This window comes from Apodemus sylvaticus, chromosome 5 (assembly GCF_947179515.1).
Source record: "Apodemus sylvaticus chromosome 5, mApoSyl1.1, whole genome shotgun sequence".
NCBI classification, from domain to species: Eukaryota; Metazoa; Chordata; class Mammalia; order Rodentia; family Muridae; genus Apodemus; species Apodemus sylvaticus.
In genome coordinates, this window is record NC_067476.1 from 40453857 (window position 1) to 40471255 (window position 17399).

General features: G+C 43.9%; 1 protein-coding gene across 1 annotated transcript in view; it reads right to left on the reverse strand.

Moving 5' to 3' along the window:
* Positions 1-17399, reverse strand: part of Itgb6 (integrin subunit beta 6) — a 69735-nt gene that overhangs the window by 13311 nt on the left and 39025 nt on the right. Inside the window, exons 9-12 of the mRNA XM_052181136.1 lie at positions 14211-14345; positions 13622-14039; positions 6146-6368; positions 3279-3373 (exon numbers count right to left, since the gene is read on the reverse strand). Coding sequence (XP_052037096.1) covers positions 3279-3373; positions 6146-6368; positions 13622-14039; positions 14211-14345 — 871 coding nt within the window. The remainder of the gene's footprint in view (positions 1-3278; positions 3374-6145; positions 6369-13621; positions 14040-14210; positions 14346-17399) is intronic.

Below are 17399 nucleotides of genomic sequence, written 5' to 3' on the forward strand. Positions count from 1 at the left end.
ACAGCTTCCCAAAAGAAATGGTGGTGATTATTGGTGACAGGGCTCTATGGTGAGATAAATTTGGGAACCCCTTTTTCACTTCAGTGCCTCTCCTGGTGACTCACACTCATGCTTAGTTTGATGTACATAGCAATTCTGAAGTCTTGCAAAGCCCCGGGATCCTTAGTTTTCCATTTCTAGAGCGTATCCGGCTGTGGATGCTTTAGTTCATTGACCTTCTCAGAGATGGTGTTTGGGGGAACAAACACCGAGTAACAATGATCTGAGTGTCTAGAGTAGTGGGGTGAATTAAGAGGTGGGACTCTGAGTAAAACGGAATGAATAAAGTCAGGTGGCCCCACCCCATCTTCCCACCTCACCCCATCCTCCCATCCCTACCCCATCACTGATGCAAGGGGGTGAATTTGTGAGTTATACAGTATGTCTGTTTTACTCTATGTCCTAAGCAGAGTGGAAAGTAGGTGCTAAAAAAACCTTTAGCTGAGCAAATGTGATTTCATTTTTCCAGAGTGGTGTGACAGCGACATTAGAGGCTGTTAGAAAGATGCCTTTTAAACTCACAGTTGGACAAACCACTTCTCACTCAGGTTTTGTCCACATTCGTGTTTAGGAAGGGTTAAGCCAGATATTTTCATTTTCCAAGTTAGAAACAGTAGTTAGTATCCTTCTCTCTTAAAGATACTTTGGTCAAACACAAAAGAACCTAAATATTCTAAATGCCACGGAAGCTTCCTCTCAAGCTCAAGCTTTTTTGACAATCTGCTCTGAAAACTCCCGAAGTTAGACATGGCGACTGCCCCGTTTACACCTCCACTCCTTCATAGCCTCCCCAGCATACTGCGTTCCCCATGTGCCAGTGAACTGAGTTTAGTCATTTGCAGGCACTTACTGCACTTTCTGCTCATTTTGCAGAGAGAGAGAGAGAGAGAGAGAGAGAGAGAGAGAGAGAGAGAGAGAGAGAGAGAGAGAGCTGGTAAATATCCCCACCGCTGTGAGAGGAACCCCGGAGGGCCCACTGAGATGCGGACACTCCACAAATGCCGCTCTTCCTCAGTGCGTTAGTGTGGCTCACCTTTGGTGTCAGACAAAGCACAAGCCATCTCATTTCACTTGCTGCTATTTGGCATATTTATCTGCAGTCACCAGACAAGCACAGATGATGGGTTTTATGAGCTCTCATTCTGGCCTGCCACACCCAGGACTTCAATTGTAGCATCACAACAATTTTCAAACAAAAAGTATTTTTTAAAAAACACATAAATGTCTTTCTATATTCTATTTTGGAAATACATTAGTTTCCATATTCTAACTCCATCCATTCAATGCATGTGTCCTACAGGCCATATGTTATCCTCTCCGGCTCAACTGAAATGCAGCTGTGTTAGATATTTGTGATGAGTCCTTGCCACTAGATTTTCATTTTAAATAATTAGACATGACAGATGAAAATGGAAGCTCAATGTGATTATCAGTTAGAAGAGGGATTTCTTGGATCTGGAGATGAGTTCAGAGGGATGGAGGGATGGTGATGTATCCATGGCTGCGAGGGATGCAGGGATGGTGATGTACCCATGGCTGTGAGGCTGGGATGGAGGGATGGTGATGTACCCATGGCTGTGAGGCTGGGATGCAGGGATGGTGATGTACCCATGGCTGTGAGGCTGGGATGCAGGGATGGTGATGTACCCATGGCTGGGAGGCTGGGATGGAGGATGGTGATGTACCCATGTCTGTGAGGCTGGGATGCAGGGATGGTGATGTACCCATGGCTGTGAGGCTGGGATGGAGGGATGGTTATGTACCCATGGCTGGGAGGCTGGGATGCAGGGATGGTGATGTACCCATGGCTGGGAGGCTGGGATGCAGGGATGGTGATGTACCCATGACTGGGAGGCTGGGATGCAGGGATGGTGATGTACCCATGACTGGGAGGCTGGGATGGAGGGATGGTGATGTACCCATGGCTGGGAGGCTGGGATGCAGGGATGGTGATGTACCCATGGCTGGGAGGCTGGGATGCAGGGATGGTGATGTACCCATGACTGGGAGGCTGGGATGCAGGGATGGTGATGTACCCATGGCTGGGAGGCTGGGATGGAGGGATGGTGATGTACCCATGTCTGTGAGGCTGGGAAGCAGGGATGGTGATGTACCCATGGCTGGGAGGCTGGGATGGAGGGATAGTGATGTACCCATGGCTGGGAGGCTGGGATGCAGGGATGGTGATGTACCCATGGCTGGGAGGCTGGGATGGAGGGATGGTGATGCACCCATGGCTGTGAGGCTGGGATGCAGGGATGGTGATGTACCCATGACTGGGAGGCTGGGATGGAGGGATGGTGATGTACCCATGGCTGGGAGGCTGGGATGGAGGGATGGTGATGTACCCATGTCTGGGAGGCTGGGATGCAGGGATGGTGATGTACCCATGTCTGGGAGGCTGGGATGGAGGGATGGTGATGTACCCATGACTGGGAGGCTGGGATGGAGGGATGGTGATGTACCCATGACTGTGAGGCTGGGATGGAGGGATGGTGATGTACCCATGGCTGGGAGGCTGGGATGGAGGGATGGTGATGTACCCATGGCTGGGAGGCTGGGATGGAGGATGGTTATGTACCCATGGCTGGGAGGCTGGGATGCAGGGATGGTGATGCACCCATGGCTGGGAGGCTGGGATGGAGGGATGGTGATGTACCCATGTCTGTGAGGCTGGGATGCAGGGCTGGTGATGTACCCATGTCTGTGAGGCTGGGATGGAGGGATGGTGATGTACCCATGGCTGGGAGGCTGGGATGGAGGGATGGTGGTGTACCCATGACTGGGAGGCTGGAAGTGAAAGCTACTACACAGAATTCTCCCAGAATCTGTAAAGTGCTGTCAGGCCAATCATTACTGCAGACTTTATCTTATCTCAAAATAAGGCAATCCTGAGATAAAGGAAAATTTCAGGCTGCCAGTGGGAGCTAACAGTCATTCTTCAATTTCCTTCTTACTAGTTTGGAAAATTGAGCCTTGTAGCGTTCTCTCCTGTCACCCCTGTCAAGCAGGGGTGTACTCCCTAACAAAGCAAGAGACCAATAGACTAGCCATGACTTTAAGTTGTTTGTTCTTCCGCTCATCACTTCTTCAACTTTAGAAAATGCATTTATTCCCCAAATGGGGGCAGGGAACTTGGGTGCTTAGCTCCTGGTACAAGTGAAGTCAGGTTACTAAGAGTCCCCTGACTCACACGGTTTCTGCCTCTCAAGAACTATGTGATTTAAGACAAGGAGCACCTTCCTCACTGATGGTGGCACCGGTGGCTCTGCACTTGTCTGCACACTCTTCTTGGGCCTGGCCATCTGCAGAAAGGTAGCACTCGATGCAGCTCCTGCGGGGGAGACAACAGAGTTCATCATCTCACCGTGGTGAACAGGCAAGCAGTCTCACTGGTGACACTGACCTTTTGATACTTCAGAAAAAAAGGTTTAGTGTCATCTAGGAGGATGCTAAATTGTTCTGATCTGTACTCCATAATCAGTGTCCCCAAAGTCAGCCTTCATAACAGCCTCTATCTATCATCATTTTTTCTGTAGTGATTGCTTCTGATTGGTTAAAAAAATATTTCACTATTTGATTTAGCTATATTTTCATTTCACATTTTCAACATGGGGGAATGTTTATATCCATAAATATGATTAGAGTCTAGACAAAGTTATGAATTTCTTAACACAAATGATCCATATCTCAGCAGGAATCCTACAAATGGTGAGTGCTCTTAATATATGTCAAATGCGATGATTCTAAAATTCAATTTTCTGCTACTCTTTTGAATAAGTATAAGCCTTGATGGTGTGTTTATAAAGCTTAGGATTATAGGCCGGATCTTCATTAATTCAGGCTTCTAAATAAAAGATTGCTGCTTACAGAAAAGTATAGTTCCAAGGATACAAGGAAATTATACTACTTTAAAGATGTCTGTAGACCAAAGTAAAATGTAGGTCTTGAATTAATCTTGTGCTACAAATAACTTTACAAATAGATTCAGTTTGGAGTAAGACAAATCTGCAAATGTTTCTTGTTGTGGGGACGCAGCATGCCTTGGGAATGGACAGTCTTCAAAGGGCCTGAGATTCTCATGCCCCTGGGATCTCAGCTGAACCTGTACCTCCTTTGCTGTGGTGACCCCCAACCACAAGCAATTATCTTGTTGCTAGCTCACAACTGTAATATTGCTACTGTTATGAATCCTAATGTAAATGTATGATATGCAGGATATTTGAAATGTGACCTTGTTGGGCTCTCGACCCACAGGCTGAGAAAGCTGTTCTGTAGGCAGGGCTTGGAGCAGCAACCTTGTGGGAATGGGAGCACAAGTCTTGCTTGAAGCTGCTTTTGTGTTTTAAATATAGTTGGGTGGGCTGGGTGGGCTTGGAGCATACTGTAGAGACTCTTCGAACTGCTTTTGTGCATGTAACTGTCACTGCCCCAGCAATGCTGGTCTCCCCTGCCCTATAGTTCTGTAGCATCCTCTACGTCTGCACTGTGGCTGGAAGCCCGTATATCTCTGTTAATACATTTAAAAAAATGGGATTAGGGGCTGGCCATGAGAGTGTGAGGACCAGAGTTCAGATCCCCAAAGCCCACATAAAAACCAGGCAAGTATGGCAACCACCTGTAATCCTGTCACCCAGGAGGAGAACAGGGGATCCGTGGCAAGCTGGTTCACCAGATTCTCTGGAATTAGAGACCCTGCTTCAATAAATAAAGGGGAAAATGAACAAGGAAGATACCTGACATTGAACTACTCCTGGCCTATAGCATCCACACACATGCATGACCTGTACATTTGTACTACACACATGCAAACGTGCATACACACACCATATACATAGACATAGGCAAAGAATAAAATCTACCTTTTCCTTAGACCCTTAGCACTTATGAAGGGATACTCTAATTGGTTTTTCTGTGTGCATATGATGTCACATCATTCATGGCATACAGCAAGCACTTAGTACTTGTCAGGTAAATGAACATGTGTCTGAGTAAAAGAACAGACACATCTCAAAACTAGCATCAACAAGCAAGTAGATGATGCCGGTTCCCAAACTGGAACAACTTTAATTGTGGATATCACATCTTATAAACTAGATACAGCATTGACTTGTAGTCACAAAGGAGATGAAATAGAAAAGCAATGAAAGAAACACCTTGAAGAAAACTTTACTTTTTTTGTTGGTGGTTGTGCTGGGGATTGAACCCAGAGACTAGAGGAGGCTAGGCAATCACTCTGTCTGAACTACAGTGGAAAGTTTACAATTGATTTTATTGAAGACCTCTGAATCAAGTTCCATGCTCTAGCATGTGTCTCAGTTTGCCAGGGACAGTGACAGAAAAGGCTTGACACCTGGTTTGTGGGTGACCATTGGGGGGAAATGGATTCTCTCCCTCGTTTACAACAGAAATGCAAGGGTCGCCATTCCAGGAGTCAGAGTTAATGAAAAAGATGGGCTGTGGTCAAGTTGGCTGCTTACCAAGAGACAATACGACCCCACAACAGGCATTTGGACGTCTATTCCAGACCTACAAAATGTGTTCCATATCTGTAAAGTGAAACTGCTAACCAGAAATCATATAGAAAAATATGGGTGTATTTAGTTGTTTTCATTATTGTCTCAGTAGAATAAAAAAAAAATCCACAGAATATGGTGATAGAGGGAGAGAGAAGTGAAAAACTAAGACTGCTTCTTCTTCCTTCGGTCTAGCAGGATGGAACAAAACCAGGAAGTTCATTCTAGCCGGGTCTACATGAGAAGGATGTCTGTTTGCCCAGAAAAGATACTGACTGCCTGTGAGTGTCAGCAGGGTACCTCCAGGGCATTCTATGAGAGGCCAGCTGATGCTATCAGTGTGGGACATCAGCTGCTGCTGGGGAAATGTGACATTGTGGGTTTGGTTAATCAGGACCCAGGAAGAGGCAGGTGAGAGGCTGACATTCCAAGCTGAGGATGACTGGGGCCCTTGGGCTATGAGTTTTGATGTCTGCCAGAGACTAAACCCAGATGGTACAATTAGAGGCTTGAGTTTACTAGATGTCATTCAGACGTTGATCGCCCTGGAGAGCTAGCCGCAGAAGTGAACAAAGAAGTAGAGACATTACCGTTTAGAGTTACAGGGGTCGCCACAGGTAGGACAGCGTTCACAGGTGGGTCCTGAGGCTCCAGGGTTTCTGCAGACACACTTGCCACAGACACAGTCCCCACGCCCACTGCATAGCACTCCATCCTCAGATGCACACGAGTCCCTGCTGGTTGTACAGTTGCAGTACTCGCCTGTCCAGCCTTCTCGGCACACACATTCTCCGCAGTCACAGTCACCATTATCTGTAAAACGCATAAAACACACACAATGTTGCTTACAGCCCAAACCACTTGCAGGATGGGGAATAGCTCCTCTTCTCTGAGTACCATTAAACACTATCAGAGGTTGGGGGTAGGGCAGACAGAGGCAAAGAATGAGGGAGATACAGGAATGGCAGGAGGCAAGGAGAGAAGCAGAGAGGCAGACAGATGCACAGAGACACAGGGAGAGATAAAGAGACGGGGAGAGGGTGTTACTGGCACTGTGTATTTACTAAATTTTCTCCTAGCTGAAAAGCACTTACAGCAAATGGAATAAAGAACCAGTTAAAATGAGACCATGTAGACAAGACCAGTGAAGCTCTTTGGTGAATTGTGTTCATTGGGTTTTAGGATGGAGAAGGAAGACAGACCTGGATTAACACCCATCCCTCTATATTACCCAAGCTGAAGTGAAATGGAAACTTCTAGTTCTTTGGAATGTTGATTATGCCAAATGATGTTTTGCTAGGGCCCACAAGTTAAAGGACATCTTGCTAAAGCAAACACATGAAAGACTGTTTTCCTGAAGCAGACACAGATGAAGGATATTTGGATATAGCAAACACATGAGAAGAAGCATATAAATACACCCCCACAGACAGTGGCAGAGGAGCACTGAGTTTTGGTTTGGTTTACTTCACCTCATTATTCCTTGATAAAGACACACATGTATTATTTCGCCTTATATAGATAGCATTGCTGAGTTCAACTTGTGATAACTCTGACATTGAGAGAAACCTGCCCAAGAACTGCTCTTGAGGTTCCCATGGCAGTCTCGGCTTCCGTGGCCTTGCCTCAGGCCAGTTGGCGAGCCTGGCGGTTTCTTCAGAATCAAACTGCAGCTGCCCGATCTGCTTGCTGAAAGGACTAGACTGTAGCTGCAGGTTCCTGTGTGGTGTCTGCCTGCCGAGAGGACTGGTTTGCAGCTGCTGAATTGTATTTGGTGTTTGCTACAGGACTGAACTGCTGCCCAAGAAGATGGAGCTCGCCCCAAAGAACTATTGCTGAACAGGTCCACTTCCCCCCAAATCCTAATAACTTTCCCCTTTCACTCCCTCTGCTGTTGGTGGGCTAGAAGAGAGGCTGACCCCTTATTAAAAGTAGGTTACAAAAATGTATGCCTACACTGAAGAATTGAAAAATCCTCCCTTATAAAATAAAGGAATAAAAATCTACTTCTAGTGGTGTGGCTATGTGAAAAATTCTAGTTTTGCATCCATTGGTTAGCTCCCCCATTGGCATACACTAAGCACTGACAACTTCACTACTCAATCGATTTTAACTCTGTGCCAAGAGTTTATTGGATATGAAGATGTTTAGTATCCATGCAGAGGATAGGAGCGACGAAGGTAAAGCAATAGCGGGCTGAGCCGCTGCCCTCTGGAAAGGATTTAGAGATGACATAGCTCATCACCAAATCTACCTACCCCTGGTCTTTGTTCCAGAAAAGATAGAGAGTAATTAGGAGCTTCCCCCCTCTTCTCAGTGGGTCAAATTCTAATAATCTTAATTTCATTCATCATTTTTTGGGTCTGATTTTTAGCTTTAGAATTTGGTAGGTAATGGAAACTAAGAGTCAGTTATCAGTTTGGTCCTGAGTGCTTTTGGCCACAAAGATGCAGAATTCAAAAGCACAAGATTATTGAATTTATCCACTAGTGTAGGCAAAGGATTACTACCGGCACTAATTATAATATAGCATGTGGAGTCTCGGCGCAGGGTGGAAGACTCTCTAAAGTGAATAGGGTTTCCGGGAAAGCTTCCAGAAGTGATGCTTGAGCTGATTGTGGAAGATGAAGACAGTTAGAAGAAGGTAGCTGCATACATTTCAGAGAGAGAGAGAACGATAGGAGGTGAAGGAAATGTGTACAATAACCATAGTAGCAGGGCAGAGGCAGTGGTGCGGATGTCTGTGGCAGAGGGGGGATGGGAAGTCCTATGTGTCTGAAGGGAGACAAGGAGAAGCTGTGAGGCTACAGAAAGACTATTTTCCCAAAAGTCTATGAAATTTTACATAAGGCAGTGACCTGAGCAGACAGGTATGGGCGTAGACACCCTGGCATCACAAAAAGGTCAAATGAGAGGCAGGAAAGGCAGTTGCAAAATCTTGCAGGGGCCTGACCCACGACGACGGCGGTCTTGAGACTAGGGATGAACTGATGGGCAGTGTCAGCTGAAATGCTCAGGGCAGGGCAAGACTGGTAACATCACGGCGTGAAGAAAGAGAGACGGAATTCTTCTCTCCAGGCCAACAGGCTGGACAGCCAGCTAATGGCATGGCTTCCTTTTGACTTGATGTGGAAGCTGGCTTATGGTCACTGCTGTTCTCTGTCATAAATACCTGTCATAAAGGGGAGATCACTTGGTGAATGCATGGATGAGTGGATAAATGAATGGATTCAAAGCAGAAGAGGAAAATCAGCTTTGGATGGGTTGGACAGTGCGTCTCTGTGGTTCTGTTGAGTTTGGAGGAGAAAGGACGATTGGGCATCTTAGTAGGCAGTTGAAAAGTATAGAGAAGGCGCTTAGGATTCACCAAGCAAAGGCTTCCGGTTAGGCGGTTTTGAATCAGCTCCTCTAGGGCGAGCAGTTAGCGCCTGAGGCCGTCCACAGGCTCTGGAGGCCATCAGCCTGTAAACCAGGGACAGAGGAAAGGAGAGGCTGAGAGGAGAAGGGAGATGTGACACTGAGCAGACTGAGCATGCAGGAGGAGAGCCTGGCTACTCAGATGGATAGAGAGAGAGAGAAGGCAGCCGCATTCATTTCAGAAAAGAGAAATGAGGGAGGTGACATCATAGTCACTCTGCAGGGCAGAGCCAGTGATGCAGATGGTTGAGCATTGCTCCCTTCCAGACCAGGCCACAAAGTGGCTTATGAAACGCCCCCAAGTGGTAAATAGTGTGTTTCGGATGAGTATCCTTTCCACAGATTTGTGAAGGCTTGCCGTGAGCGTTAAGACAGGCGGCTGGTGTTCCAAACAAATAGTATTCATTTTCAAACTCCTAATGGATACTTTCCTTCAGGAACGAAAGAAAAGAAAAGAAATGGCACACACATAGGCATCTTGCACCAGGAGTTTTGCTCTTCCAGCAACATCTGCAATTACCTAAATTAACATGTACCCATGTTTACCACAGTGCTAGCCTGTAACTGAACTCTATGGGGCCTAGTAGAATCATCTCTAAAAAGCTATCTGGAGGAAGAGTTTGGAGGCAAAATCAGTCATCAGTGCTAAAAGTTCTATACTTTTATTAAAAACAAAGTGAAAATAAATAAGTGAGGCATGCTTCCACTCATGGAAGATGTTGGCCAGTTCGCCACAGGATGGAAGACTGCCTTCTCTCTTGTAGACTTGGTTCCAGTAGTTGGCTGTTTCTGGCTTTGTGAATGGGCCTCAAGAGATTGAGAACAGAAGGGTCCTTCATCTAATGCTCTGTCAGGCTCCAAACCTCAGTGGTTTCACTGTTGGGTTCTCAATGTTCCTGGGATGTGTGTGTCTTCTGTGTGTTTGGGGTTTATCTGTATATTACTCTATATGGAATCATATTTTAATGGCATACTTTTCAGATGAAAGATGGATCTAAATTTATTTGTACCTGTGACAATATGACTATTCAGCTGTATTTCATAACCTATATAATTCATAATTGAGCCAAAGAATTAAAAACTAAGGATAGTAAATTGTGTGGGTAAAAACCAAGAATTAATTTTTAGGTGTGAGTGATCTTGAAAACTCCAATTTCTTTTTTGCTTTTTTTCCTTTTCCCTCCTCAGGAAAAGGGACACATTTACAAAAGGGGAAAAAAAAAGCTCTAGGTTATAATTTATTCTGAAAATCAACACACAATGCATAAATGCGCATTTTCAGGTGTCCTGAGGCTGCCCAGTGTATCTCTGCAAACAAGAATTCCTTGGCAGAAGTTTAGAAAAAACCTGTCCTGAAACATTAAAAAGAAGGACTGTCACAGCAAAAATATAAAACACACCTTTCAGAACTTTCTCTCTATTCTTCTGGCCTTCTGGGAGCATCAGCTAGGTCACTGAAGGTGCCAATTGATGTCCTTTGGTGTTCATGTCACCAAACCAGAACCTTCATATTAGACTCATGCAGAAGCAAGATGATAACCTAAGATCTAGAAAAACTTACCTTTTCAGAGGGATAGATCTTTCTGGAATGCCACTGGAAAATAGCTCTAAGTATATAATCAAAAGAAGGTTTCCTCTAATACCATTTGGCTGGTATGGCTCCCAGTCTCTTAGAATCAAAATAGACTAATGGAATTTGGGCAAGGATAAACAAAATCAATGGAGCCTCCTATCTCTGAGTGCTTACAAATGGATGAAAGACAGAGGGCATCATGATAAAAGCTTTTCAGAAAAACAGCATTCTGTCGAGGATGTTCCTGGTAAAGGGAGATCTGTGTAAGTTGTGAATGGCATATCTGGTAAGTTTGGCAAATCACAGCATCTCTTCATAATGTGGTGTAGCTTTTATCCCTGCATTGTGCATAGTCCCAGACATAGGGAGGCTACTCCACCAATCCTGACTAGATTTGAATACTTGTATTTACTTTTACTGTACATTTTAAAGAGAAGGCTATTGGCTGTAGAGTATCATCATCATCATCATCATCATCATCATCATCATCATTTTACATTTGCTGAAGTGCAAATGAACTTGCTACTGGTAGAGGTTTCTAAGTAGAGTTTCTTGTGATTCCTGGATCTGATTTGACGAGTGGCGTTACTGTCAGACCTTACTAAATATATGATATATAGGTTGAGTGTATTCCCAATATCCTGCAGATATTTTTAAAAAGAAAGAAAGAAATGGGAGAATTGCACATGTTAGTTAGCAATTCCTGTTGTTTTAGGTATTTTTACCCAGAATTTAGGGGTTGGAATATTGGGACAATGTTTATGACATCAGATTAAATTAGATAACACTTGGAACTTTCAAAAGCATTTTTGAACATGCATTTTTTACTAGAAAGGCACTTGGGATTCTGCAGATACATCCTTCCTATGATTTGATGGTGGCTTTGCCATAGATTAGCTTCTTGTCACCTACAGGCTATGTCCTGCCTAAATCCAATAAAAACATTGATGTGGGTTTACACACACACACACACACACACACACACATATACACAGAGGAATCAGAAAGTGAACCTTTGAATGAAAAGGGAAAGAAAATTTCCTTTCCCTTTGGGATAGGAATTTCCTTTCCCCTTGGGATAGGAATTATCCCAAATTTTCTTTGGGATAAATGCTTTCATGAGTTTTTAAAAAGACTTGAAATTCTTTTAGCCTTCTTCCCTTTTCCCCTTCCTTCCTTCCTTCCTTCCTTCCTTCCTTCCTTCCTTCCTTCCTTCCTTCCTTCCTTCCTTCCTTCCTTCTTTCCTTTTTTCCTTCCTCCCTTTTCCTGAAAATAAGTTTCTTCTTTGCTTTCTTTTATTATCTTTCTTTTTAAACACAGTTTTGTCACATGACCTTCTGCTTCTGATCACACTCCAACCTCCTAAGCACTGGGGAAATTATTCTCTTTTGTTAAGTTTCTGACACTGTCGTTTGGAAATAGAACTGGCTTAGTTGTCTGTAAAGATAATGCCGTTGTGTTTTGATCAGATGTCTGCTTACATACTGTGATAAGTAGGGTGTCTGGGTTTGGTTTACAGCAGTTCACGCTTCACTTGTGGACCATGTTTATTCCATTGAAAACTGTGTTAATATTTGTCTTTCCTGTTGGAATAGGTTATAATTAAATACGTGCATCAGAATGTGTGACATAGCATATTCTTTTCCCTCTTTTTAAAAGATTTACTTTTAAACTATTTTCGCTATTTGTACATATGTGTCTGTGCACACAAGTACAGGTACCAGCACTGGTTCTGGAGCTGGAGTTAGAGGCACTTGAGGGCCCCTGGCATGGTGCTAGGGGACTGAAGTAAGGTCCTCCAGGAGAGTAGAATGTGCTCTTAGCCAGTAAGTCATCTCTGCAGCTCCTAAACGCTGTTATTATTTTCATTTATGTGTTTGTGTCTATATCAGTGAATGTCACATATGCTCAGGAGCCCACGAAGGTTAGAAGAGGGCATCAGAGCCCATGGAGTAGGAGTTACAGATGGTAAGAGGCCATCTGTCAAGGGTGCTCCAAATTCAGCTCCTCTAAAGAACAGTATGTACGCGTAACAAAAACCATCTTCCCAGCATCTGTAATATATTCTCTTCATGCGTTTGTTTATTTTTGTTTTGTTTTATTTTTGGGAGAGAGAATGGGGGTCTGACTCACAGACTGGACCTCAGAGATCTGGCTACCTCTGTCTCCAAGTGCTCAGACTGAAGAAATGTACCGCCACACTTGGCGTTTTTTTTTTTTTTTTTTTTTTTTTTTTTTTTTTTTTTAGTCTATTCTTAAGTACATTGTTTTTATATGCACAAAAGCACCTATAAAATATTAATATTTACATTTTAAACTTTTCTTGAAATTTTTAAGAAATCCCAAGCTATTTTCTACTTTCATTCTTTCCGTGGGCTTTTCCTACATGCATTCCCACTTGGCTTTACTTGACCTGGTCCCTAATATACTCGATGTAATAGGCATTTTGTAAGTGGCTAAGTATGATGAGATCATCTGGAATATAAACACTTGGGAGACTGAGACAGGAAGACTGTGAATCTAAAGAGGGAGGGGAGGGAGGGGGAGGGAGGGAAGGAGGGAAGGAGGGAGGGAGGTGGGGGTAAGAAATGTGAAGGTTCTCAGATCTGCTCAGTATCTCTGTGCCTTCTCCTTGGCTCTGTTCCTTTGACAGTCTCTATTAACTCCCCCCCCCCTCAACATAAAAGATGCAAGAATTGGGTCAGACCCAGCAACTTAATCTAGAAAAGGTCTGACAATGAAATTCAGATCATGGGCAGTTTTGTGGAATCCGAGTGGCAACTAGAGAGACAACATTCCAACTTTTATCTACTTGAAGGAGTAGCGATCCTTAAATATAATGTAAACGTAAGTTCAGCTGACAGACTTCTGACCCCACAGGAATGTTAGAAACGACAACAAATGCGAGAGACAGTCCAGTTATCCCAGTCCTAATGATTCACTCACTGCCTGAAGCCACCAGCAAATATTTACAGAACAACTGCTAAGCCCAGGAATGTGAAGAAGAAATGGAAGGCCAAACGCCCCAAACAGCTGCTGGGTAAGAGGTAAAAAGCCCATAGAAGCCCCAGCCTACCTCCGCAGAGTAGGCCTTTGTGTCTCAGGCAGGAGAAGTTGTCGCACTGGCAGTAAGGTCCGTAGATGCTTCCGTAGGGAGACAAGTGACAGATGCACTGCCCACAGTAGCAGTCACCCCTTCCGCTGCATGAGGGGTGACCGGGGGACTCCTGGCAGGAATCCGTGCTCACCATGTCCTCACCGCACTCGCAGTGGGGACCCATGTGGCCCGGGTTGCAGGCACACACCCCACACTGGAACGAGCCATTCCCGTTGTGGCACTTAGAGCTGTTGGCTTCTACCTCTCTCTGGCAGTCACAGTCACATTCTGCACTGACGCGGATTTCCAGGGTGTCCCCCAGCCCCACAGGCTTTATGATAAGGCTCCTGCTTCTTTTCTCGCAGTTGGATATGCTCACAGTCACGTTGAAGGATGCCTGGAAAAGAAAACCGCTGGTTACCTGCTTCCCTCATCCGGCAACCTGCAGGATTTGAGACAAGGCTGGTGGAGACCGGCTTTGCCAAGAAGTCCAGCTTCAGCAAGCTGAGTTAGCTAGCCCCCGACCATCTAACTGTCATTTCCAAAGATCTACTGGGGGTCTACTTACTGTGTCTCCTACTTTCAAGTGGGAGCATTTCTTCTGGTGTGGGAAGAGGATGCCGTTGTTACAGATAGCTGTGAAAGACAGGTTGAGTCCTTCTGTGTCTCCTAATACTTCCAGTTCCACCTCAGAGCGCAGTTCCTTTAGTGGAGGACAAGGAAGGGTTAAGTGAAACCGTAAGTAAAAAGAAAATCCAGTCAGAAGAAGAAACTGGTTTATGCTCATTAAACCACAAAAGAAAGACTGAGGAGATGACTTAGTGCACAAAGCTCTTGCTGTGTAAGGAGGGCCAGAGTTCTAATTCTTGGGACCCATGGTAAGATGGTCCCAGGACTGTCAGTCTGTAATCTCAACTCGGTGATGTGCTGGCAGGCAGAGACAAGAGAAGCCTCGGTTGCTTTCTGGCATATGTAGCAGTGAATTAACAAGAAACAAGAGACCCACCCTATCTTAAACAAGGTAAAAGGTGAGAGCCAGCACCAATATGCATGCTTTGGTGTATGTGAGCGTGCACATGCATGTACATGTGATATATGCATACAAGGGCAAAACAGACAAGTATACATTGATAAAGCTAAATTGAATATAAAAATTCATCATTTCAATTATCAAGCAGGAATGTGATATATACTATATGTGTATATATATATATACACATTGTATATATATGTATATATATATATATACATATTTCTCAGACATCATCAATGTTGAGATATACTATCTCATGGCAAGTAAGCCATGACAATATTTCTGAAGGTGGTTTTGCACAACATGTGACTGACAGGAGTCAATTATTGCCTACAAGTTGTTTCATGCATTCTGAAGGCTTCAGCAAATTCTCCCGACCTGGGCTGCATAGCTTGGCATCAGAAATACAGTTCCTTTGCGTATGTACCAGTGGTGCACATATAACAGCGTACAGATACGATAATGGCACCCTTTGCTTGGATGCATCGCTGCTTCTCGGTTCTCAGAGGGCAGCCCAGGCTGTCTGAGAGGGGAGCAGACTCTCATCTATCCCCTAGCAATGAACATTTGCTTCACTGATATCAAATTTACATCCTGCTGCTTCGTTGGGTGCATTTTTGCATAGATAACAACTTTTAATTTCAATATTGAGTCATAGTTCAAAAATTTTAAACATATAACAGCTACTACACTTAACTCTTTAAGTAGCAAAAAGTACGTGTAATGATTTGAGATAGCAATAACCACAATTGTGATGAAGACAATACCATCATTGCCACCTGACACGTGACGGCTGTAAAGACCTCACTAATTATAAAATGGATCTATATTTGTTGTCTTACCATGAGGGGTGGAAATTAAAAAATAGGACCTATAAAATGCCACCCTAGCACTCGTCAAAAGTTAGACCTTCAGCCCCCTGCCCCCCAAATCTTAGACGTGTTAAAATTTGGTATGTGTCTGGGAGGGGGATGTACCTTATTTGGGGGAATTATTATGCCTTGAATGTCAAGTCAGATCTTGGATAAGACTGAATTTCTGTTCTGAAAGATTCTCATCTAGGGTTTTATATTCCTTGATCACTTATAACATATATAAGAAGACAAAACAAAAATACCAAACAATGAAACCTGATAAAAGTACTTAAATATTATAAGTTGAGTTATATTTCAATTCACCCAAAAGGTTTTGAGTTAAAACCTGTTTTATTGTTAGTGTGTATCATGTATGTATGTATATAAGTATGTATGTATGTATGCGTCTATGTTTCGATCTTCTATCACTTATCATCTATATACCTATGACACTCTGGGTATAATGTGCTCTACCATTGAGCTATATCCCCTTCCTTCAGTTTTGGTAGTGTAAAAAGCTCATTTTGCTTTGATTTTTTCCTGAAGTATAATTTTGCCCACTGCTTGGAACAATAACTCTCCTTCCAAAGTCTGGTGTGTGCACGAGAGTCTATATGCTTATGAGCACACGCTCACCCGTGCACACAAGGTAAGTGTGTGTGGAAGCCACAGCACACCTCAAGTGTTGGTCCCAGAGAACACCCATCCTGTTTGTTGAGACAGGATCTCTCACTAGCCTCCTTTTCACTGGTTGACTAGGCTGGCCAGCCAGCAGGCTCCAGGGATCTGTCTGACTGGGCCTTCACAATGGGACTGAAAGTGTGAACTGTGCCAGCTTTTCTGCGTGCGTTCTCGGGATCCAACTTGAGTGCTCGTGCATGTGAGGTAAGGGCCTTATTGAACGAGCTATTGTCTCAGCCCTCCAAAGTGTGTTATGCTAAAATCACCAAGAATTAAGTGGGGGGGAAGTAACGCTGGAAAGAGTGGCAGGGTTGGTCAGAAGCCGAATAAGAAAAAAGAGATGTGTGTGCTAGTGACAATAAGAACTACTGGGTGGCACTGTCTAACCTAAATGACAGGAATCTCAGCATTGGAGTAATTGAGTACTAGTGTGCAAATTTTACTGGGAATATTATTAAGGTGTATTTCCCAAGTAAAGGATATACATGCTAATTTATTTTTCTCATTCCAATCATTAATTTTTTTCAGCATCTTCTACAAGGCTGCCAAAGAACACAAATGAATTCCTTCCTAGAGGTAAAATTCCAGTAGAGGAGCCAACCCCCTGGGGCCAGGCTTCAGTAGCCTTTAGTATGTAGTAAGGGAGGGAGGGAAATTACTGAGTGGGTGAGAGAGCACACAGCCAGTTTTAAGTGTTTTCTTTTTTTATATCAAGATAGCATTTAAAAACACTTAGCTAATGTTTGTAGCTACAAGTTGTTTCTGCCTTGCTAGAAGTTAATCACAAGCCCATTGCTTACACTCTCTCTGTCTCTTTCTCTTTCTCTGTCTCTGTCTCTTTCTCTGTCTCTCTCTGTCTCTCTTTGTCTCTCTCTCTCTCTCTCTCTCTCTCTCTCTCTCTCTCTCTCTCTCTCTCTCTCTCTTGTCTAAAGAAGAAATTCCATCTATAGGTTATTTGAAAGTCTTTTCCATTAAAGAATAACAGAGTAAAAAATAATATTACCAAACAAGTGTCACAATCTTTTGCACACGTCACCTCATGAATCATATTGCTTCAACAAGAACTCCAGAATAATTTAACTTAGCAGATTGCTAGGTGCTTCTTGATATTTTCCTTTATGTAAATGAGTTTTTTGTCTGCATGTATGCCTGTGTATGTGTGCCCACTCTGCATGTATGCCTGTGTATG